This window comes from Nylanderia fulva, unplaced genomic scaffold (genome assembly GCF_048542155.1).
Source record: "Nylanderia fulva isolate GAGA-0341 unplaced genomic scaffold, ASM4854215v1 Scaffold51, whole genome shotgun sequence".
In the NCBI taxonomy this organism is placed as follows: Eukaryota; Metazoa; Arthropoda; class Insecta; order Hymenoptera; family Formicidae; genus Nylanderia; species Nylanderia fulva.
The window spans coordinates 978,418-1,003,836 of NW_028190599.1; the positions used below are offsets into that span (position 1 = coordinate 978,418).

General features: G+C 34.9%; 6 protein-coding genes across 6 annotated transcripts; 4 read left to right on the forward strand and 2 right to left on the reverse strand.

Moving 5' to 3' along the window:
* The first annotated feature begins 1,997 nt into the window (after window positions 1–1,997).
* LOC114941504 (uncharacterized) lies at window positions 1,998–4,220 on the forward strand. Its single transcript, XM_029316515.1, has 2 exons — window positions 1,998–2,835; window positions 3,943–4,220. The coding sequence occupies exons 1-2, from the start codon at window positions 1,998–2,000 to the stop codon at window positions 4,218–4,220; spliced, it is 1,116 nt and encodes a 371-aa protein (XP_029172348.1).
* Window positions 4,221–10,256: 6,036 nt separating this feature from the next.
* On the reverse strand, window positions 10,257–11,149 carry LOC114941503 (uncharacterized). The gene is given in 2 exon segments (XM_029316514.2): window positions 10,257–10,993; window positions 10,996–11,149. Coding segments are annotated over 2 exon segments (891 nt in total).
* A 543-nt stretch (window positions 11,150–11,692) lies between these two features.
* On the forward strand, window positions 11,693–12,675 carry LOC114941502 (uncharacterized). Its single transcript, XM_029316513.2, has 2 exons — window positions 11,693–11,992; window positions 12,301–12,675. Exons 1-2 carry the CDS (start codon window positions 11,693–11,695, stop codon window positions 12,673–12,675), a joined length of 675 nt encoding a protein of 224 aa, XP_029172346.2.
* A 2,874-nt stretch (window positions 12,676–15,549) lies between these two features.
* LOC146721265 (uncharacterized) lies at window positions 15,550–16,371 on the forward strand. The gene is made up of 3 exons (XM_085487204.1): window positions 15,550–15,629; window positions 15,749–16,006; window positions 16,107–16,371. The coding sequence occupies exons 1-3, from the start codon at window positions 15,550–15,552 to the stop codon at window positions 16,369–16,371; spliced, it is 603 nt and encodes a 200-aa protein (XP_085343330.1).
* Window positions 16,372–16,673: 302 nt separating this feature from the next.
* LOC114941501 (uncharacterized) lies at window positions 16,674–17,276 on the reverse strand (the record flags this gene model as incomplete). The annotated part of the gene is made up of 2 exons (XM_029316512.1): window positions 16,674–17,076; window positions 17,182–17,276. Coding segments are annotated over 2 exons (498 nt in total), but the record flags the coding sequence as incomplete, so codon positions are not given.
* A 1,993-nt stretch (window positions 17,277–19,269) lies between these two features.
* Window positions 19,270–22,360, forward strand: LOC114934549 (uncharacterized). The gene is made up of 2 exons (XM_085487227.1): window positions 19,270–19,377; window positions 21,101–22,360. The coding sequence occupies exon 2, from the start codon at window positions 21,107–21,109 to the stop codon at window positions 21,422–21,424; it is 318 nt and encodes a 105-aa protein (XP_085343353.1). The 5' UTR covers window positions 19,270–19,377; window positions 21,101–21,106; the 3' UTR covers window positions 21,425–22,360.
* Window positions 22,361–25,419: the final 3,059 nt, after the last annotated feature.

The following is a 25,419-nucleotide window of genomic DNA, read 5'->3' on the forward strand; positions in this document are numbered from 1 at the left end:
GAATATATAATTTTCAGATAAATATTTATATCCAATTTAAAAGTAAGTCTCTATATTTCCTTCAGGGTTTAAACATTTGTACTTCTCCAAGAAAGAGTTTGATTCATAAATATATATAGAACATAGCATATATATCTAATCAGCATTGACGGGTCTCAAAAACAATCACGATTTATAATTTAATAGAATATATAATTTTCAGATAAATATTTATATGCAATTTAAAAGTAAGTCTCTATATTTCCTTCAGGGTTTAAACATTTGTACTTCTCCAAGAAAGAGTTTGATTCATAAATATATATATAGAACACTTACTTACAAATTAGCTAGAAGAGATAATAATGAGAGAAGAGAAGCAGGACCGTGGATTACTAAATCGCGACGTCACGGAAATTGTATATGATCGCTCAGAGCTGGAAGCAACGGGACCTTCGCAAAACGGGCGACGGCGATGATGTCGTGACGAATGCGACAAAAGGTAGAGCCTGGTATCAATGGTCCCCGGCCGGTTTTGTGAGAACATCGTTTTGACAGAAGGGTGTCGTCACAGTCGGTGGAAGCGAGACGGACACGAAGAGGGTGGGTGGCGTAGATCGGCAAACGCGGCTTTCTCTGTTTCTGGAGGGTAACGCGAGATCTTTCTCTCTCTCCCTCCTCGAGTGTTACAATAAATCAACGGCGCGCTTTTGCGAAGCTCCACCCTCGGAGACCTTTGCCATATATAAGCAATATATCCCATACATGATGCGACACCCCGTACCATGACGATCCGACTCTGTCTGCTCTGGTCTTCATTGTATCTAAAGTGGCCTGTCCGTCGATTTTTCGAACGGATCGCTTTCTATAAACAATTTATTCTTTCAGCTCCCGTGAACGACTCGCATCGGGCTAAGTTATCAATGAAATTAAGTAGCAGATTGATGTCTCGCGTTTCATTGCAAATCTTATTTATTTATGTATTTATATTTTTTAAATTACTATTTAACATATCATTAATATAATTGATACGTATTTTTTAAGGAAGAATTCATTGCGATTTATAACTACAGAATTCGTAGAAGAAAGCAAAAATTTGAATTTCTCTTTCGGAAATTTCAGATATTTTAGGAAGTTTTTTAATTTATTACTTGATGAGCGACAATTAATCTCGGTTATAAATCTATACATAATATTTTTAATATCTTGTGTTGCGATTTTTATATGTTTCTGATATTAAAAGTATTTATAGCATATAAATAGTACAAGTAAAAGTTACGTGTTAAATGTTAAGAAACAGCAATAATAATAATTACACCAGCAAACATCGTCTGAGTAAGAAACATCGAATTCGAGGATCGCAACCCTTTCGCGGCCAATGAAATCGACGCCGTTCTCGAATTTCGTGTGACGGGCGTGCCTAGTTTGAGGAAAGCGGTATGTTTCGAGCAAACGGGGTGGATCCGCGATATAGGAAGCCTACGACCCTTCGATATCGTTTATTCGTATCGGTTCTGCATTGGCTTTTTCTAACATCCCCGTTTCGTCCGCGCTCCGACTTTCCACGCCGATCGTCCGTATTTCTCCCTACGTCCGTATACTCGTGCTCCCTCGTGACAAAAAGGGCGAGAGCCCCGTGGCCGCAGCGACCGATTAATTCACTACAAAGGGGCTGCGTATCGCACATCGAGCCCTCGACAGGCCCCTCTAAACCCACCTTCGGCCCTACTGCCAAGGGCGTCCTGGCTCTTATCCTTCTCCCGCCGACGCTTTTCGGGGGACGAACCGATCCTCCTTCCATAAAGAGGATTGGTTCGACCCCCGAAAGGCAGTTGGTAGCGGGAAATATTTCTATATAAGGTCGGGGTGAGCTTAGATTCGTGCTTAGTGAGTTTCGGACAATCCGTAACACTGTCGCGCTGGTTGCCCTATGTCCGCGTCAACGGTGAAGTTTCATAGGCGGTAATATAGAAGTAGATTATTCATCAGATTTATCCAATTTTCGTTAAGTCTTCGATAAGATGTCCGAGCTGAGGACCAGCGGTTTCTTTCGACCGTGGCATATCCCGGAGACCACGAATAAAGCGGAGACCACAATTGTCCCTGTTGACGATACTCCCCATGATACGTCGTGCAACAGACAGGAGGACGACGACGAGAGCGTCGTGTCTTCGGTGACATCGACAACATCCACCTCAAGCTCGACCACCGTGGAAACATCCGAAAAATATGACGATCATCTCTTGGATCGCGGTACGGCGGACTCGACTTCGTTAAACGTTGTTCGTCATCGCGCAAGGATACGTCGGGGAAGCGAGTCCTCCGACGACGTGGCGACCAGCACCACGCCTTCCCTTGAAGGCGAGGACGTCGTCGGGAGCACTGTGCAAGATACGAAGAACAAATCACGTGCCTTCCGTTCGCAGCAATCGATCGATTCGACGACCCACGCGGTTCCCGTTCGCGATTCAGATAAGTTTAATGGTGCCAGTGATGTTAGTCCGCTGGAATATCTCTCGACATTCGAGTTTCGACGTCCGGAAACCTTTGCACCGATAAGCGATGGAGCTTATTCGATGGCGAATTCAGCTGGACCATCATCGATCCCTGAGTTGTACTACGCCTTTCCCGACTTTCACTCGGGGATTCATCCTGGAATACATTCCGCAGTTCAACCGGGGATTCTTCCTTCGGAGTTTTATCATCGTTCTGTGGAGGAAGCGATGCAACTGGTGCATCGACAGGATGTTGTTGCCAAACAAATGAAGAAGATGCGCCCAAAGAAGTTTCGCTGTCAATATTGCGACGTCGCGTTTAGCAACAACGGCCAACTTAAAGGACACATTCGGATACACACTGGTTAATTGAAATTTTCAATATAATTTATCTGTATTTACTGAATAAGACAAGATAGCGATGCATGTGGAAAACATTTGCTGGAGAACATCTTTTTGGATATTTTTAAATAATTTTCTCTTGTAATAATTTTATAATCTTTAGACCAGATAATTTTAAAATTTCGATCTTTTTATTTTATATTTTTTTATATAATTTATCTACACCAAAAATATTTGCTGAGAAAATATTCATACTGAAAATTTGTTAAAATATCTCTCTGAACAAAACAACAAAGCATAAATTAATGATGTTATACATAAAATAATTAATTTCTTCAAAACAAACAAGTAAACAGTCCCATGTGTCACAATAACTCATATTTGCAGATCAAATCATTAAATTGAAATTAACAAAACATTATTATTGTTTAGGACTATCATTATTGTTTAGATTGAAGAGAATTGATTTGACATAGCTTTTAACGAAATTTTAATGTATCTCATGAGTTTTTAATCATTTTTTATCGAGGTAATAATGTACTAAAGAAGATCTAGTTAGATCAAAACGTTTACTTGTTTGTTTTGAGTAAATTAACTATTTTATGTATAACATCCTGGTTTATTGTCGCCTTTAATTGATCTTTATTATTTGATTTTAAAAATCTCTCTGAACAATTTTGAGTAATTTTCTATAATAATTTTAATTTCTAGGCAAAGAAATTTAATTTCAATATTTTTAATTTATTTTACAACATAAGATTTTTTAAAGAAAATTTTAGAAAATGTAAAAACAAATATCGATGTATCAGCATTTGTATTTTCCTATTCATTTCGTTATAAGCGATAAAATATAGAAAGAGTACTCATTGATGCATAGAATTTATTGCGCTTTTATTCGATTACTTAACTAATCGCAATTAAGCTTGTGAAAGAGAGAGAGAGAGAGAGAGAGAAAGAGAGCAAATTTTCATTCAAGTAACAAAGTTCGCAAACATCTCTCTTCTTTTTAAAAGAAATATTATCGAAAATCGCTATCACAAGATAAGCATTGCAAACACAAATAAATCATACCGCAGAGTTAAATAACCACATTTGAACATAAATATAGCATACATTTTTATTGTTACAGGGGAGAGACCGTTCAAGTGCGACGTAGAGTCTTGCGGAAAATCGTTCACCAGAAACGAAGAACTGACGCGACACAAGCGGATTCACACTGGTGTTCGCCCTCATTCTTGTGTCGTTTGTGGCAAACGATTCGGACGTAAGGACCATCTGAAGAAACACACGAGGACCCACGAAATTCGCGATCCGTACCGCGTTTCGGCGACGGCATTGGGCATGTTCGCTCTAGGCCATTCATTTCAACAAGCTACCGGACTGCCGCCATACATCTACCAGATCTGACGTCGGAAATTTGCCGGTAAAAAGATCCAACATAACGATCCATATTTGACAATTTTGACATTTTTATTCTCGCGATAAACGTGACGATTGTACAGGGTATCTATAACTAGTGTATATATTACTGCAAAATACAATACTATATTTTATACAATGTTAGACGCCTGGGGTATCTTGAGAGTTTTAAATCGCGTATCTAAGTATTTTCGATACCATCATTTACATTTAGTGATAAAATTTATTACAGAGCCGTCATAAACTTTAGAAGGAAAATTTGTGAAAAGCGTTTCGCAATATTTTTTAACGAAGCGATTTCCGCATCTTTCGATTAATTCCTTTTTTTCTGCGCAACGCGACGGCAATGTAGCGTAATGTAATATAAATATGTATAATGTAAATACTTTATATAATTTAATGTAGATAATAATCTCAGAAATAGTCTCAGAAGATGTACATACATTTTATTATATTTATTATTATTATATATATTAGACTTGTTATATATTTGAGATGGATTTATTGTTACCATTATATGAAGCAAATATTTATAAATTAATATCCAGTGTTTATTTTGTATTCATTTTCCTTAACGAGAACAAATATTTCTAAATTTTTTCTAAAATATATTTAGAATGTTGTATTCTCAGCATTTTTATACAGATTTGTTATATTATTTGCCTTCGAAATAACGTCCTTTCTGTAAATGGGAAATGAATGCATTGATTTTATCATTGAACAAGCAATATCCTCTTGTCCCAATTGAATATAATGATTTCATATTTATGATATATTCTTAAAATATTTTCATAAAGGATTTTCATTAAAATGTGATAACACATGATCAATACAAATATTAGAAATTAAATTATAGCTAAAAATAGTAATTGTAATTTTCTTTTGTAAATCTCCATTTACTATTTCTCACCCAGATGAATGCATATTTAAATCAAGCAGCAATATATATGCGTTCATCAACGTTACCATCAAGACCACCACCATTTTCCCGGCGATTGAATTCAAGATGGCGTCACCAACTGCAACCCCTCAAATAATAGAGACTCCCCTTGCTCGTTTATACGATATGCTGTAAAGGACATAGGGGGGAAGAACAGTGGGTTGCGCCCTTTCGTTCTCGAGAACGCATGGTTACGATACGCGTGTCTGTGTCTATAAGCTTTTTCCGCCTTTTTTTTTTAACTACAATACGTTTTTATGGGGTGTTTCGCGGTTGCGTTTGTGATATCGAGGGAAGTACGAAAGGGCGAACTGAGAAGTTAAAAAGTTGACCGTGATTAATATTTTTCAGAAATCCTACAATACATACATATATCCTGACTGTTTAAAGTTTTCGTTTTTAATATTATTACCATATTAGTTTAGCGATAGTTTGCAAAATATTTGTTTCATGAATACATATTCCAAGTCAAAGTTAATACTATTAAATAATTTTCTTTATAAATATTTTACGTGTATAATTCATCAAAAAAGAAGAGAAAGAAAGCGTTGATGAAAAAAAAAAAGTTTTAATGCATCATTTATGAAGTAATTTGATTTAGAAAAGAATATGGTTTTATTACCTAATTTAATCATCTTAATTCGCTTAACATATCTTTGCTTTTAATTATTTTTTAAATTAATATAAAAATTCGTTTCAGCTTCTCATATAATTTTTTTTAAGTTTCAAGTCTAATTAAATATACGCACTTCAATAAACGAACTTGATGTATGGATCTGAAACGGATTATAAGATAATGTTAACTTTCGCAACACAAATACAATCGCAACTGGCGAGATTAAATAATCCGGGAGCTACTGCGGTAGCTTAACGTAAAGTGCGTCAGATTCTCACACGGAAAGTTTCGGTAGCAGAGTTTTGGATAGAGCCTAGGAAACCCCGCTGCGACATTCGTCCGAGCTCGTTGACACCCTCCTACTGTCCTACAGATATATGACTGCGAGCCCTCTAAATTTCTTTCTCTCTAGAGCATGAATCTTTCTCCCTGCTCTCTTTCTCTCTCCTTTTCTCCCTTGACACGCTGACTTTCAGTGTCCTCTTCCGAGGGTGCAAAACTTTTCAAACGTTCTCCTTAATAAGTGATTTTCAGTTCCTTACAGGCACACAAATGTCGTTGCCTAATTTTGTTGTACATATTTGTTGTTAAAAAAATAAGCATGCGTATTGATTCAATATTTAATTTGTCAAGAAATCATTTCTCTTGCTTTCTTCTCCTTTTTTTCTCGGTTTCCCCTTCAGATGATTCGATGTCAATTCGCTGTCATTCGATCTATAGGGTGGCTTTAGGGTAAACGATTGCTTAAGCGCACCCGGATTACAGCCCGGATTACGTCTTTCTTAATCTCAGATTACATCGGCAGTCTTTCATTAAGCCATCAAACAAATTTTATCTTACAAAGCATAAGGAGAGCAAAGATCTTACAAACTTATTCAGATTACAGTACTTAACTTTTCTATATATAATTTAAAATAGTTTGACTTTATTTTCAATATTAAAATTAAAGAATAATAAAATATAACATTCAGAATACAGCAACCCGTTCTTTTCTCACTAATTGAATATGCGCATACTCGTGCATTTTGTAGCAGTGGGATTTTGCTGTCACGAGTAACGTTTACATCGCTACCTGAATTTACAACCGTTGAAAACGGTTCGCAATCCCTATCGTAATAGCTGTCGCGTCGAGGAAATCGCTGTCATCGAATACAAATTCTTCCGTTTTCCGCCGTCGCCGTTCATTCTTCTCGGCTTCTCCCGTCGCGATGCACGTCCAAATATCATCTGTGTCGACCGTGTCTTTCGCGCAGCAACGCACGCCGCGGGTGGGCCTGTATATGTCGGAATGTTTGCCCGCGTCATTGTTGCGCGTTCTGACACTCGATACGAATTCTCCTGACCCGGTTTTAAAAAGCATTTAGAGCCCCTCATAGCCAGTCCACCTTCCCTCCGCGACATATTCCGCTTCTACATTTTATAAGGATCACACGCACTTTCTCAGATGCATATGCGAAGAACGAGCTCACCGGGAAGCACACCCGGAGTGTCGCTGACTTTCTGATATATGGATCTCTGTGTCCATATATCAGATTGCTATGAAAACATTCTCCTACAACGCGTTTTTCAATTTGAATTTTTTCTATTTCACGCATTATAATTATTGATGATTGTTAATATTTGAAATTGAAATTATTGGCGAGGACAAAAACACGTGGCAGATATTATTTGCACCAACATTACTTTGTATCAGCATTGAGACCTAGACTTTTAGTTTGACCGGCAATATATTCACCAAGAAGATCCATTCATGCTGAACGGAAGTACGCCTCGTTCTATCTCGTCACAACGTGGTGCGGCTTTTGCACGCGTTCATATTGAGAAGTGGCATATAGAGGCAATTTGTCGCGCTTGTTAGATCCTGTATATACTTATATAGCACTTGTCAGAAGCTAGCTGTCAGTTATTGTGAACATTGCTACTTAGAACTCATTTTTAGATTCAATCATGAATAGGTATATATCAATATGTTGACATAATGCGTTGGAGTAATTCCCACTTAGGCCTCATTTAATCATCATTTAAGTGACTATTTATACGTTCATGACACTATACGATCGCATTTAGAAAGCTATTGCAAATATAAACTGAGCAAATAAATGTTTACCGGAAAGAAATAGTGGAAAACAAAAATAAATTCAATATTATTTTATGAACAAAAAGTAAGAAGTTGTAAAAGATTTAAAATATTTTAAATTTATTTAAAATTTCTTAATTAGATTAGAAATTGATATAGTGATTATGCTTTAAATTGCTAATTGTTATACACTATTGTTTTGGTATAAAAATATAATATATAATTTATATACAATTTCATATTCAATTTAAATACTATTTTTCTCTGAAATTTTACAATTATTAAAAAAAAATTACATTTTTTATTTGCTTTTTGACAAGAAATTACTTTAATTTTATAACAATTTACTAATAGCCTGTAAGCAAATGTAAGTTTTCGGATATTAGGTTAATTTAAAAACCTTTTCATATCGGAAAAATAAATATATCAGAGAAATAAAACTATAAAACAGTTCAGATTAAGAAATAATTGACCAATCTTTATCCTCGACATGCTGTATACAAAAGCAATATTTTTTGATAGATATATAATTTTTATTCTGGGAATTCTCCTTGTTATAAAAATTAATAAATGTCAATAAGATTGATTAGAAATATTGATTTTCAATATGGAAAGTTACGGTATGTAAATTAATGAAATTAATCATAGTAATTTTCTTGAAGCTGTTAATAAGATTATACTTCACTTTATATAGAATCTTTTTACGCAAATATTTAGAAAAACAGCTTCTACAACTCGAATTATCTCAGGAGATACATTGCGTCATTATGTGACACCCAATTTCTCATTTAAATTCGAGCATTAATAAATCCGTAACATGAAAAGCATATTGGCTCGATTGAAAAATCACGCTGCTCACGCAGTATTCGGCTTATCATTATACGAGTCAATGGAACGGCTCGATTTCGGGTCGCTACTCTTCACCAAGAAATCATCGTCTTTTTTTTTCTTTCTCCATTATTCGTCCCATTCTTCTGAGACTGTCGGGCGTCAAAAAATGGGGGCCTTAGTGTGGGCGGGTGGCTATTCGAATCTCCAAGGAGAGATGAATGAAAGCCAGAAGTCCATTCACGGACGCACCTGACTCCGAGCGTCGAGTCGTGAGAATCGATCCGGAGATTTTTCAAGATCTCTTTCTTTCCGCGTTCTAGGCACTTCGTTTCAACATATTCGGGAATAAAGAGCGCGATGCACGACAATCTTCTTCTTGACGACGTTTCTTGTCCTTCGATTACGTTTGTGTTGTAATGCTAGATTTTAGGTACGTCGCTCTTACATCGAAAACGTGCGAAAAGATTCGTCGATCTGTTGACGCCGGATTTAATTTCAATAAATTTTATCAACTGGGTATTAATTTCTTATTAATAAAAATAACGAGCTATTGATAGTCAAATATAAAAATCACAAGAACTTTATAAAAATGTGATAAATTATAACTGTAATTAATCTGTTTTAAAACATCTTTTTTTTAATGATATTTAATATGTTATCAAAATAAATTATATTTTGTTGAATATAATGAATATTATCTAATTCAGAAATAGAAGGTTCAATTAATAGTTCAAGTATGTAAAAGTTTTAAACATATGATAAACGGAATTTTGAAAAACTTGATAAAAAATTGGATTTACTTAAGATTGATCTGAGAACCAGGAAAAGATCGTTTAAAAAAAGCGGCATTCGGCACCTGTTGCATTATTTTGTATGAATGTCCCTATCATTCTAAAAGGATATACCTGATCCGAGACAAATTAAGCACACACAACGAAAAACGTAGTAGAGCCATTGACTACCGAACTCTTTATTCTCGTACGTTCCGGAAATTTAATTCGACACGCATTAATCATTATCTGCACCATGCTGATAATCTAAGAAAGATTGATCTCGTGAGAAAATATATAATGGATCTTATTATATTTCATTCCTTAAAATCTATATAAAAAATAATTATGTAGCTATTGTTTGTTTTCAATTTCCTAAAAAGTTTCTGAAAAAATTATTTAATATTTTAACTCGATATTTTAAACAATAATTTTCTTATGTAATAATCATATTTATCATCGTTAATTGAAATTAGAAGCAACGGAGATATAATTAAAGTTTTATATAAATTTTTAAAATATTTTTTAATTTAACTTTGTATTAATGTCTTTTTCTTTATTTTTTAGTTCAGAAGAAATTTGAAAAAAAAATTTTAGCATTCACCATTGACTCAATACAGAGATATTAGTGCTATTATTATATATAATTTTATAGAGATGATGCAATGTTAAATTTCAAATGAAAAGCGGAGAAATATATAAAAAAGTTTTGATATTCTCTTATAAAATTAATCTTTTTTATTCGTTATTTTTCTTGTCACATAATGTCTGTTTATCTGCCAATATCTGTTTACTTGTCAAAGTCCTCTTCAACTTTGTGTTCTTCTAGTTTCTCAGATAAGTCTGTGAGAAGTTTCTTCTTCTTATCGTTCCTGGGTCGCCAGGGTCGCGGTGCCCGGAACTCCAGATCAATTTTCTGCTTTTTATCACTGCTATCACAGTACTTCCTGATTCTCAGTAAGAATATGTTCGGATTCTCTTCCAGATCAATCACTCTTTTCTTTTTCGATCTTCTATCTTCACTACCTTCTTTTACATTCGGATACAATGTGAGAGTACGACATCCGGTCTCCTCTTGATCGCAAATTTTCTTCATCGATGATGTATCTTCCCGAGAAGTACGACAAAGTTCCAAACTTCCCTTGGCCATGTCAAATGTGATGCCGTCATCGCATCTTTTTAAGCTCGATGTAGATTCTTTTACATCTGTCTGGTTGACGCATTCGCACGGAGGATCGTACTCTTCTTTAATCTGCTCCTTGTGCGTCCTGATGATGACGCGATTGTCATTGATGATAGCTTCGATCTCTTTGTACGGCTGTCCCTTCCTAACGATCTCGGATACAATTTTGTCAGTCGAAGCTTTTTCCATGTCTGACATTTCGGATTTTTTCTTCAACTTCGATTTGCTTCCGCTTTTTGAAAATTGCTTACCCGTGCTATCTTTTGGCATGCAAGTTGTCGCACTTATCGGCCTTCGTGAAGGAGTTTTGGACGTATTCATAGTGCAATAATTGGAACATGTAAAGGAATTGATAATAAGTATGCGTGTCCTCGTGATTGATATGAAACAGATGGACGAAAGCAGTAAGGTGAACAGGGTACTTGCAATCCGACTGATTCAGCGATCAATGAAGGTTTCTTCAATATAGGACAACCGCAGTTGTAAGTTGCCGCAATCATCTTTGCTATTTCTGTTTCATTGTGAAATAATTGAGCTTGTCGGATTACATAATGATAAATTTTGAATAAATTTAGATCGGGTTATATCGGAATGATGACATGATAATGATTCACTGAAAACAGCATGAATCTATGATATGAATTTGTTTTATGAGGCACACTGAATATAGTTTAAAGAATCGATTTTAGCAAACTACATAAATTACATAACCACATCTTTGAAAATGGGACGTTAATAAATAGATATGTTTTGCCTTCAATAAAGATTATTTCCCGTAAATTTTAAATTACAAGTGTGAAAATGCAATCTTCTAACGATAAAAGTAAATAAAACAAAAGTAAAAAATACAAAAACAGTTTTTTGTTCAATTAAAAACAGAGGTTTTGATTGAAATAGCATTCAAGATTTTAGTCCTTGCTGTTTAGAATTTGATGCTTACAATGTGATACATAACATTTTTCCAATAAAAAATGCAAATTTTTATATTATAAGATCTTTACAACTCTAAAACATTTTTACAAGATGTGTGCCTTTGTCCTCCAATGTCTCGTCTGTCGTCTTCGTCATCAATACTCGCCAAAGATGCCTGCTCAAAATATTATCAAGAGATTGGAGCAGAGATGATTAGCAACCAGCTAATCATTAGATTAGAAAAAGATAAAAACAAACAAAAAATGAAACGAGAAGAATGGGATCCACCTTGTGATTGCGTCGAAATTCAAAGACCAACAAGTAAAAGAGGTCCCAAAATAATCAATGCAAATTATGACGATCGCATTGTATTTCGTGTCCACTCGGCATCTGAAGAATCTTCTTACAAGTCACAAACAATCGCCTACAAGGTTTGTCTCTTTAAATGTGTGTTACTTTAAATTTTAAAAAATTGATAATTTGTCATTTACACATTTGAATAAAAAACAGATAAATGTTTCAATTCGTATATTGCGATTAGAAGAAACTGCTAAATTGTTGAACATTTTATTTTGTATATAAACTTTTAAATCTTTTCTATATAAAATTTTTATTAACTAAGAGAAAAATTCATAGTAAAAAATAGAATTAAAGCTGAGAGATAAAAAAGTGTAAAAATATTTTTTAATTATTAATTTTGATTCTTTCTCTGAAAAAAATGCAAATCAAATTGCTGTAGATGAGATCGGGCACAGACGAACAGGATAGTCAATGCAAGACCATCACGGTTTATCCGCAATTTACCACAGGATCTCAAGAAGTGTACAGTGATCACATAACAGAGGGCAATCAGAATATCTTTTTACTAAGAATAAAAAAGAAAGCGGAATATTCTGAACAAAAAAATAGAAACGTTGAACTCGAACTAAGAACAGCTAAACCACCAACGCCACTACCTGCACCTGCGTCCACACCTGTATCAGCAGTTGCATCATCGCAACCTATTTCCGATCTAATTGTAGAAGATGTAATTAAACCGCAAATACCGGAGGAAGTTACAAAACAACCAGCAAAAGTGTTAAAAAAGAAAAAACACAAAAAGAAAAGAAAATAATTGACAGCTATTAATAATATTATCAAGTATCTATCTTACTCTTGTCATATCATACATAATTTAAATTTCAAATCTAATGTAATTATATCAAATTATTTTATAACTTATAAGTCTTGAACAAAAAAAAAACATTAACAAATAGAATCATTAATAATTTCAATATGCATTAATAATTTTCTGTATTTTATATTTAATTTTAATTTTATAAATTGCACATTTAATTTTATAAATATATATTTTTTCTTTTCAGTTTATTCAATATTTATCTAAAAAATACATTTATCTTATATTATTTACATAAGAAGATAATTGTAATATCAATTATTAAAACAAATTGAGAATCAGCATAACTCGAAAATTTTCCAGGACTTTAAAGAGCATGATTATCACGAATCTGAATAAGATTTATCGGTAGCCGCGTCGATGACATTCGTAAAAAGGACTAGAATTTCGTCAATGACTATGTAAATGAAATCCTCAATAAAATATATGTCGTATGCCGGATAGGCGTGAATATATAAAGGCGTGCGAAATTCAATGTGCGCTGGGTTCATTCATCGTTTCCAACCAACCGACCGTGCAAAATTGTTTTGTTACGGTTCGCCAGATGAACCTCTCATTCGGGACTACTTCCTCGTGACTCCTTTTCTCGTACAAAATCTCAATGGGCCTTACGACGATCGATAGTATAGCGTGTCTCTAGAGACCGCATTGTTGGATCCTGCAGTATTATCGTAATTGCTGCTAACTCCTTCGAGTCTTTGTATCGGTGACGGTAAGCGGCCAACTTGCTCATCGAAGAATAGAGAAGGCTACCGTGACTTGTCAGATGTCGAAATTCAAAATCATGTAAGCTTTACGTTTGTAATCTAGGTCAATTGAAAATATAAGCCAAAGCGCATATGCGAAAAATGATATTTGTACAAGTTTTTGCGTATAAAGAAAAATGTATTATTGTATATATCTTATTCATACGTTGAGTATCATTTTTATTTGGAAAAGAATTCGTTAAATCGATCGTCGGACAAGAATACGATACGGATGATTCTTCATTGAGTATAATTGACGCTGCATCGTTTTATAAGTGGTTTTGAGGACGCTTGAAAAATATCCAACTGTCCCCATATTTCTTCGGTCACGAGGACAGTCACGAGGATTTTCTCGAGGTCGTCACAGTCGGCGAATCACGAATATCCCGCGAACGTCGTCCGCGATGTTCTATGATTCAACGTATAAGGTTGAATGCACAAAGAAAGGAGGATAAATGTCGCGATTATCGGTGCGTAGGGGAAGCGTAAAGACCCACAATACGTAGACGCAGGGGTAAGAAAAAGCATGGGCAGTTTCGTGAATGGCGTGGGAGTTCATAAAGGTGTCGTTCGCGTTCTGTGTGGTCGCGCGTTTAAGAACGATGACAATGAATGCCGGCCAATAAATTAGGACGCCACGAAGAATGAACACGCTCTCGATACACGCGGGAAAACAGCGTGACAAGCAGCGGTGAGTGAAAAGCTACTCGGTTTTCCGGACTAAAGAGAAGCTTCTGCGGTGCTGATGAATGGAGCGACAAGTGACCGCGATATTATTATACGTGGGACGGCTCTCGAGATCTAAGGAAAAGATCTCGACGCGCGAGATCGGGCCCGTTTTCGGGATTAAAGAGCGGCGATAATTCACGAACCACTTGGAGGAAGCGTAAAATCGAGATTTTTTCGCACGATTCGACGTGAATGAAATTGAAAATATATAAAGACGCATCTTGCAGCGTATCTTAATTAAAGAGAATTTTCGTGTTAGAAATATTTCTTGCTCCTCCATCTAAAACTATTATCAACGACGATGTGTTTTCTTCTTTAAATTTCGTGATTAATCTTTAGTCTGATATTAAAGCTTCGCGAGCTTGCTCGTTTTTTCGCATTAATGGCCATTAATTCGCATGCACTAATTGTCGCCAACAGCGAAGGAATAAATAAATCAGCGAACGCGTATTCGCCACAGGTGGTGACGATCGTTTAGGGTGGTCCGTCGATTCCTCGTATTGTCATATCGAGAACCGCAACCGAACTTGCTTCGTATCCGCAAACGAAAGATAGGGGAAGAAAAGCCGTAATATCATCATTATATTACGTCACACAGATGCGCGGATCGAGGGATCTCGAGACCAGCGTTTTTATATTGCGGTTACGGCATCATTGTGCGTCCTGGTGTTCACAAAAGGTCCTTGGAGGACTCCCGTCGAGAGAAGGTCTACGGCATAGCGGGGTTGCAGATTGGCTGATTCCCCTGTCAACAGCTATGGTAATCTGTACGCATTTCCTGCATATCTTCCCTTTCCGATCCCTAATCGTCACCTGCCGCCGACTCCGCAAACGAGACGTTTTTGATGAATTAAAAGAATATATATCGCATAAATTTCAAGAGCATCACTAAAATTTTTGTACAATGTACTACCATAAATAAATTATATAAAAGTTCGAATACATATATAAAAATTGTTTCAAGAAGAGGAAGAAATTTTATTTCAAATTTAATTTAATTATTTCTTCGTACTTTCAAAAATATTAAATGATTTACAAAGTATAGATACAGCTAGACTAGAAAATAAAAATGATCTCTATATATAGAGATCAGAGATTTAAATTTTAATTCATTCTGAATATTGTTATATATATTGACAATGGCGAAATATCGAATTTAATATCGAACTGGCATAATGGTCGTCATAATATTAAAAGTGAATATGTATCAATTTGTCTGGTTTTTCGTATAAAATTTTGGAAAAAAATTGCAGTAGTAGTTAAGTCTGACGAAAAGGAATCGCGGACAATCAACTTTTCCTTCAATCGAAAAAACGAGGGAAGATGTTGGCGAATCATGCTGGAACCACTAATAGTTTTGACGGTGCTGAATTGCATTTTAATGTTCAGTTCCACAGTCACGACCTGCACATTGTTGTAACAATCTATTTTGACTTATTTTCCGATTTAAATTTAAAACAATTAAAATAATAATAAAATTCTCTGTATTATGTAAGTAATAATTATACTATCGCACTAATAATTTTGCATATTAGATGGCAATATCAGGGACACCATTGTTGCGCCAGGAAAACTGCTCGATCAAAAGCTGATTTGAAAAGATCGAGAGTTTTACGAACTACTAAAAAGCCAGGAAAATCAGATTTTGACGGCTATGGTGACGTTAAGATTGTCGGCAATTCCAACAGAAACGATAGCCGCGAGTACAAAAATAAAAGGAAGGAACGATCTAAGAAGAATTTGAGATATTTATCAGAATATCAGAAGAAAAATGGAGAGAAAATGTTACTCCCGTGATTAGATTTTTTATATTATTTTTTTCCTCAATTTCCCTTTGTTCTTTATTTTATTATTAATATTATTATGCGTCATTTTATTAAATTTGTATTTTAGAGACGGACTGAAAGTAAGAAAGTTCGACGAAAAATCGAAAATGTCAGAAGCTTCTCAAACAATAAATGATACGAAATCGACGGTTGTAATGGAGTTTTCAACAGTCCAAAAAGTTGTGCAGATTGTTGACAACGATTCTGACGTTAATTCAATGCGACCTCCTTTCAAAGATATTGTTATCCAGAAAGATACAACAAATAGAAAACGTGATTATAACGTTGAACCTAGTTTCGAGAGTAATCTAGCCACTGACGAAAAACCTTAACAATTTATGAACAAGTTAATAAAATTAATGATATATAATATTCGACGAAATGAATATATAATATTCGGCATATTTGTTTTATTTATTAACACGTATATATTTTTATTCGAATACTTGCAATATGAATAAATTTTTCCTAATAAACGTTAGAATATTTTCAAAGATGTAGTGTATGTATTTCTATGCACTTAACAGTGTTATTAATGATTTCATTAAACATATTCCCTATTATTATTCAATATTTCCATTTGATTTGCACATTTCAAAATTATTTTCGATTCTTGAGAACTAATTAATATATCTCAAGATTTTTTACAGACATATTCACTTTTGTCTGCTTCCAAAATTGTGTTGCTATTCTTTTTGCTTAGAGATCTGTCCGACTTGCTGTAACTATTCGAATGTTTGACCGGTCTTTTATATATTGGCGAAATTTTCCTATCCTTTTTTAAGCATCGACATGCATTTCGACGTTCTCCTAATGCTCGATCGCACTTTTTTTCTCGGGAACGATGTTCTCGTCGATCTTCATGATCACGTTCAAAGCACGAACAATCATTGAATCGTCGTGCACGAACTAAATCGGCTTTCACGCATCTTGAAAAATCACGCGTATGTGCTTTCTGGTGTTTCAGATTCGACTTTTTGCGTATGCAACACTCGCTCGAATCCACTTTCTTAAGATTTTTCGAGAATCTTGGAAAACTAAAAGGGAAAAGAAAACTAATTTGATCAAAAAAGTACACGGAATATGCCTTAGCATATTCCTATAGATCAGTTTGCGATCGACTGACTGTTACGAAGTCGTACCATACCGAAAAGAGAATGCACCAGATACATGTTATGCAGGCGCTGTTGCATATGGTAATGCAGTCCACCATTTCGCAAGTCGACAGAAACTTTACATTTTGTAATTTTCAGAACGATGTTCACGATTTCATGTTCTGACAGCTGAATCCAATTTTTCTAGATATAATGATGGAATTTTCAACGCAATTATTAATAATGACACTGCTATAAATTGCTAAAAGTATAACAACGTAATAGTAACACGTGAAGTATAGAAAGAATGATCGGTCATTATGGCATCCATCAGCTGTCAACTGCAATGAATTACAAAATAAACGCCATTTGCAACCGAGATCATGAAATCACATCTTTCGTCAGTCGAATGTTATATGCCAAATCGTTATATTTTTCAATTATTGAGTCTCAATTAAATGATCGAGTTATGGACCTGTGTGGCACTTATGTATTCAAAATGTCAGTTTAAGTTGCATTACATCTTAAATTTTATTCATTTTATATCTCTTTGTGAATTAACAGCCACTTTGATTGAGTATTCCGCAAACTTTAGCAGCGTTCAAAGTACAAGTGTGTTTATACTTTGACCGCAAACAAGTCCATCATAAAATAAGCCGAAATTTTTCGTATAAAAAAAATGTCTATGTGTCTTTATATTTATCTTGGTAATATCGTTAGTATATAATCAATATTTAATCTTTCAAATTTAGTCAAGGATATATGTAAAAGTGTATAATTATTTTTTAACAGTTTATTTTAATAATTCTGACTATATTAATTATTATAAAATATTAATTAATAAAAAAATTGATACTAATATGGGTATATATCAATAAGTCAAAATTATAGATTTAAATATTAAGCTAAGATATAAAGTCTTTTAAATTTCAAGTATCTTTGTAAATCTGCGAGTTTTCTGATAATTGTATAATGGAAACATCGTTTAAGATATATCAAGTAAATTATACATTTTATACGTTTGATAAATATTGCACAAGCAATATGCATTCACCGTTATAATTTCATATTGTAATTTTACGATTGTTCGAATAGGTTAATATACGGTTTTTAATATTCTTTCGGAAACTCTCTACTTGCATATACCATAAGTCAAACAATTTTCGCAATCGAATGCACGGTGCATTGATTACCTTAATCACAAGTTATGCTACCAAACACGGACAGCTTAGAAATATGATGTAAATAAATAATTGTTAAATAATTAACGACTATCATTTTGGCCTACCTATGGGCCATTTTTATAAAAAAATAGTGATAATAAATTTTAATATTTTATCGTTTTCAACCAATACATTCATATTCGCATTTACGATGTATTTTATTATAGAAACATCAATGACGTAAAATTATGTTAGATAAGATTGAATTATGCATAATTGGATTATATAAAGCAAAAAGCATATTTGATTTTGAAAAATACAGGAGAATTATCTAAAAATATCTAAAAGAGAGAAAAAGAGAGAATAAAGATCAAAAGAAAGTTTACAGATTAATTGTACTGACTCATCCAAATTAATTTATATTTTTAAACATGAGGCTGTTAGTTTTGTACGTGATGTAGAGACAAATTTTTTGAGATGACTTCTTTTTAAGACTGAAAACTCAACAATAGTTTCACTAATATACACGCTAAGTAAAGGTTTTTGGCTTTATTTCAGCGGATTTTGATTTACATAATTACGAAAGGGAAATAAAAAAATGCATTGATTTTGATAAAATAAAAAATTTATGTAACAAAATAAGAATTATTTTTTATTAGATCGCGCTTTTATTTCTCGTGCGATTCTCCTACAACTCGCTACTTTCGCGCGAGATCAATGATCGAAATTGAGCAATCATTATTGCAATCTGGTCACGTCAGTCAAGTTTCGTTATGAAAACAATGAGACGAATAGTCTGCATTCTTTACTTAAGTTCACGCACGTGTTGAATCATATATGTGTATGTGTGCACGTGGACATTCTTTCTATGTATGCAGCTATGTTATATACGGTACCTATATGGTGGGGAACTTAAAGTACTGTTCAAAGAAGAGAGGAATCGCTCTGCTTCGAACAGATAAAAATCCTGAACGCCAGAAACGGTGGAAGGTACTTCTTTACTCATCAAGCTGGACTGTACAGCAACGCGTGGAATTTTCACGTACACCACATTTTGGCTTTATTATCAACTTGTGTACAAGTAAGTGTCGTAATACGCTAAAGATTGATCTTCGAATTGCATCTTTTTCAATTCGTAAGTGATTGCAAACCACGACTCGACTCATTGGACTCGCCAATAAATAGAAAATTATAATATAAAGTATGCTCTTATTTTTATTTCAATTTTAATAAAATTAATTTTATTTTAGAGAAAATATATTTTATAAAAATCTGAATATATTTTACAGAAAACTATTAAATATTTCAATTTAGCCAAATTAATTTTATAGAGAGATATGAGTAGATAAAAAAACTTATTTTCTCAAATAGTTTTATTCACTTATATTAATAATGACTTATATAAAATATGTCTGTAAACTATAATTTAATGGATTTTATATACAAAAAAGTCGATTCTATATTCATCATTAAAAAAGAACGGTTTTTTATTTTAATTTTTCATAGTTTTATTTTCTGATTATTTCTTACCTAATTATATATAATTGCTAATTTTTCCGAAACTGTTTTTGATCATTTTTTTTCTGCAATGTGACATTTCTGCATTTACTTAATGATTTTTATCAGTTTAAGAATAATGTTATTTGTGTTATGTGATACGATAATGAGATAGTTGAAAAACTCAAGCAGCAATTAGGAGCAAAATTAACGCTGTTTTCTCATACTTATAAGTATAATGAAAAGTATGACAAATAAACAAATATTTAGCTACATTAAAAATTAAAAATTTATTAGTGTCGGAGAATTTAATTTAATTTTAACTTTTGTGAAAATAAGATAAGTGTATGTGTGGATTAGAATGCAAATATTGAGAATATCGGCATTTTTCATTATAAATGTTGCAATTCTACGATAATAATTGAAATAAACCGATTAATATTCAATACAGTCGACCGGCTTTCGCAAAAAAAATGCGTTCGAAATTTGGGAATAATTTAGACAGGGTCGCCTGTGAAATCATGTCACGTACGCGTTCTCTTTCCTGACTGAGTCCCCTGACTCGCCTGTATGTTATTTCCTATTACTCCCGCGCCCTTCGTTTCTCAAGCAAATATTTTAAAAAGGTAAACATCGTTTGTAACGCGGAGAATGGACGAGGTCGTTTTTTTTCGCGACAGTAAATCATACTATAACATGTGAACAATATCAGTAAAAGATGTGCGTATTTTTTCTTGCAATATGACAAATGACACCACGCCGCTATAATAAATCAAATAAAATATGAAGATGTAAGAAAGTAAAATGTGAATCACAAATATTAATATAAAAATAAGTAAAAATATATATCTTCACATATTTCTTTTTCCTTTATGATTATACATCTTTTTATATTGTTCCAAATTCTTTGAATTCTACATTATGAGTACCGTTTATTACATGATAGTCAGAATTCGAGATTAAATATTTGTTCGTTGAAAAAAATGAGAAAATTAAACTGCAAAGGCATATATGGCCTAGTATTATCTTTATTTGTCCTGATAAGAAAAATGTGAAAGTAAATAGATGCAATCTTATATCGTCAAGTAGGTACATTGATGACGGAAGAAATGACGTGCGTTTACTTTGAAGTTTGAAGTGAAAAACTGCAGCGTTACAGAATAAAGAAAACTAAAAATGTGAAAACAAAAAGATAAAGTAACAAAATATATACATATATATATATTATTGGAATTATTTCTCTCTTATATCGATTTCCGCAATTCTCATTGTAGCTAGATAATAATTCGATTCAGTTGTGGTTTCAGAAAATCATGACATTGTTACCGCCAACGCCAGCGCAACAGAAACAAATGGATAAGGAGCTCCCACCTGATCCAGAAATCATCGTAGTAATTCCAGCGGCCTGGAAGTTCCGATCTATGATATTGAACCACAGTTCCGGATCCCCGGAAGTAAATTCCGGCATTCTCATGCCTACGCGATTTACCTCGGCGCCCGCCATGAACAGGCTAGGTCGTTCAACCGCTTGTTGCGTCCCTGGCACAGGCAGTGCATCTCGTCTCGGCTGCTCGATTTGTATTAACAGAGGGGCAGCTCCATCGTCACGCGTCAACACCGCGACAGTATAATTTAGACAGGGTACTGTCACTTTTTTTTAAAAAAATGCACTGTCCAAGATCCGTATCACGACTCGCGGCAATGTCCACAGCACTTCGCGTCACCTTGATCACGTCGGGCTTCACCACTTTGGGCGTGCGTGTAATTTAGTTCGTTAATTATTGTTCTGTCAATATCGCGAATCGGGAGAGGATCGTTGAGACGGAATAGTTAATATAGGTGTTATAATTATATTGTCTTTTACTGCGTTTATTCGGATTATCAAATACAGACTTTAACTCTCCACCGAGGAAAACCGTGTATCGCGAGCGCGAGTCAAAATCTATCTGCTCTTCGAGGCCGCGTATTGTCTTGCTTCTCTCGATTTTTCCACGACCTTATTTTTATTTTTAGGTGATTAGTCTATCTATTATTTTGAAGACTTTCGCATTTTATTCTATTCGGAAATCATAATCTACCTTCGTCATGCTAGACGCTTATTTATTTATTTATTATTTTGTGTCACCGGTCGCGATATCCTTAACACTCGTCGCTTGTCATATATTTTTATTTCGTGTACATTTTTTATTTTTTATATATTTTAATATTCTTGTGGCATTTATCGCCACAAAGGAAAACAAGGATCGTGCAACGAAAGATAAAGCGGAAGAAGAAGAAGAAGAAGAAGAATCTCAATCGCCGTCGAAGAAACGAAAGACTTACGCAGTTGCAATAGTGATGCAGAAAACTACTTTTCTCGGCTTGAAACATATTAGAAAATGCGTGGATGCACATTTGACGCAGCTAGTTTCCATAGTCAATACTGTTGATACAACTGCGAGATATTTAATTAAGGAAATAAAATTAAAACTTCCCTCGTCTTACATCGATCGTGAAATTATAAAACTTACTATCAGAGGCAATTATCAGGAAATTGAACGTAATGTACAAACGCAAATAAATAACTTAACATTTTTAGATGTTTACTTTAACATTGTATTTGTAGAATTACTTACGCTTCGATTTAATGAAATTCTCCGTATTATTTTGCTAAAACGCAAATCTTAATTTTTTATTAAAAAAATATCGCTAATAAATGAAACTGTTTCTATCTTAAATCTGAATCATTTTCTTTTATTCTCCTCCTTCTCTTCCTCCCCTATAATATTGTTTCCTCGAGTTTTACTACGAGAGTAGAACATCGCACTGTAGTTTGATCTTCGAGCGTTAAAAAACGAGCTTATTATTTCCGTCACAAGTGAATAGCATAGGGAAAAGCACCGCGTACATAAACTCATCAGCAGCGGTGCTCGGAAAAACGCTGGTGCGAGCTCACCTCCGCGGAAACGTTTACTCGCGTTACCCCGCGGCAACGTATCGGCTAAAATTTGCCACGGTATTCGCTCGTATGCGTGTAAGAAAACGCTGGCGCGAGCACGCGGCCGCCGCGGATGAGGCCCCGGAGCGTAAAGATAAGCTTATATCCTCCCCCCGCCAAACCTTTTCTTTAATATTTTTAAAAAAACACGCGACACTTCCGTACATTTTTAAACATATTTACACTCACACATACACACACACACACACGCATTCGCTCATGCATTTACACTCTCACACACGCACCCACACGCGTGCGTAATAATTACTAAATTTCACGTAACAATTTTTTCATTTATGAACTCGCAAATATAACCTAAATTAATCATTTTGCGAAATGGACGCGCGTTGGAAACATCCGTGGACGTCGATTGTCTGCGGACCTACGGGATGCGGAAAAACGATTTTCGTGAAAACTTTTCTTCGGCACTTATCCGACATGTCCGATGTTCGATTCGAGAGAATTTTATTTTATTACGCTGAATGGCAAGATGCGTATCAATGTCTTCAATGCGACACGAGTAAAAATAAAGAAGAAGTTATAAATGATATATATAGGAACGGATACGGTAATACTCTGTTAAAATCGAAGAAAAATATAATCGAATTTCGCGAGGGGTTATCGCGTCCGGAAAATTATTCAAGCGATCCGCTATCTTCAAAATTAGTTATAATCGACGACCTTATGAGAGAATCGTCATCGTGCGACACTATCGTAGATTTATTTACTAAAGGAAACCACCATAAGAATCTCAGCGTTATACTCATCTCGCAAAATCTTTTCCATCAAGGCCGCGGGCAACGGGATATATCTCTCAACGCTAATTATTGTATATAGTAGTTTTCAAAAATTCGCGCGATCGCGCTCAAATTCGCCATCTCGCACGTCAAGTATACCCCGACGATCCGAAATTTCTGGAAGAAGCATACTACGATGCTACCTCACGACCTCACGGGTATTTATTGCTCGATCTGAAACAATCGACTCCAGACGAATATCGATTTCGCACGTGTATTTTTCCCAACGATACGACACATTACGTCTACATTTCTCGTAAATCGATAAATAGAGCAGTAACGGAGCAGTAACGTATAAAAAGGCTGCATTTACACGTGAGACTTGTCAATTGTGCAATTTTATCGTAATGGTAACACGCGAAGAAAAGGACAACAAAGAGAGACGTCGACGTCGTCGAAAAAATTCGTCCGCAATAAAGTTCGCCAGGCGGTTTATCGGCGAGAGAAACGTCTGCCTTTTGAAAACTCTTTGTTATATGAAAAAAATCGAAGGACGTCGTTTTTACGTACTGCCAAAAATAATCTGATAAAGTGTATTTAATAGTGTGTTTATAATACGCTCAAGGGAAACGTACCGCTCGAGAATCATGAAAAGTCACGTTTAGCCAAGCATAAATCTATCCTTTGACGCATTGCAGTAAAACGCGGAAATTGGAAAACTAAAAGAAATTTGTTGGTACAACGCGGAGGTTTTTTACTCTACCTTATTGCTCCATTGTTAAGCGCTATATTAGCCAGAATTATCGGCAAATAAAAAATATATAGCGCTATAAATATTGATTTCTCTCTGGGTTAGAAAAAAGTTATAAAAATATTTAACACGTTCGTTTGTCATACGGAAAAATGGAGAAAGCGAAAAAAATAGTACTGATTTCTACGGAAAATCTCGAAAAAATGCGGCAAATGCAACAACGTCAAATACAGCCGGAAATAACGGAAACATTGTTGAATAATTTGCCAAAGGAAAAAAATACAATAATAACGAATGAGGAAAATGATAATAATAATAATTTCAGCGTACGAACTCCTGGAACCCCCTTATCGCGACTTGACGCGGAAATGTGGCGTATTCTTAACCTCGCGACTCTTCGCGATGAAGGCGAAAGATGGAAATTGTATAAAGAAGTACTTCAGCGCTATCTTCATTTTGTCCGAGAAGCAAAAAAGCGCTTGCGCGACAATACGCGCAATAACTCCAATGACGTTACTAATGTCGACGACGATGATGACGATCAGGATAAAGATATCGAGTCGCGCACAGATGACGACTTTATGGAAATACAAACTCATGATAATACTTCGATCGGCAGTAGCGGAGCTGTTAGCGAAAGTAGTTCCGGGAAGAAACGTGCACAATCCGCGGAAAAGATCAAAGAAATATTTAGCAGCGCACCGCGAACGTATCGTTCTAAAGCAAACGCGCTATTGAAATATTTGCTAAAAATTCAGCCATCGAAGATTAGCTGGGATAAACAGCGGACTCGTGACTATAGACGGTGTCGTTGTAGAAGGGTCGAAAATTGGCGATCTTATAAACGACGCGATACGCGAGAGAAAAAACGGTGAAAGCAGTCGGAAGAATTCAGTTTGCTCAATTGCTGAATGACATAGGTGCGCCATTCGGCCTTATAGAAAATCGTAATTTGATGACTATGCACTCGCATAGATCTCCGCGTATTAAAAAGTCACTACTGCGCGGAGGCTCCACTCCGAAAACTCCGCTTGCGCATTCAAGATCGTTCAGACGAAAGTTAGACGAGACCGAAAGAGACTCACAATCAGTGTATTTATCCATCACTGACGACAGTGACAATAATAAAACATTAAGTGACGAGAATTCTTTGCCTAAGAA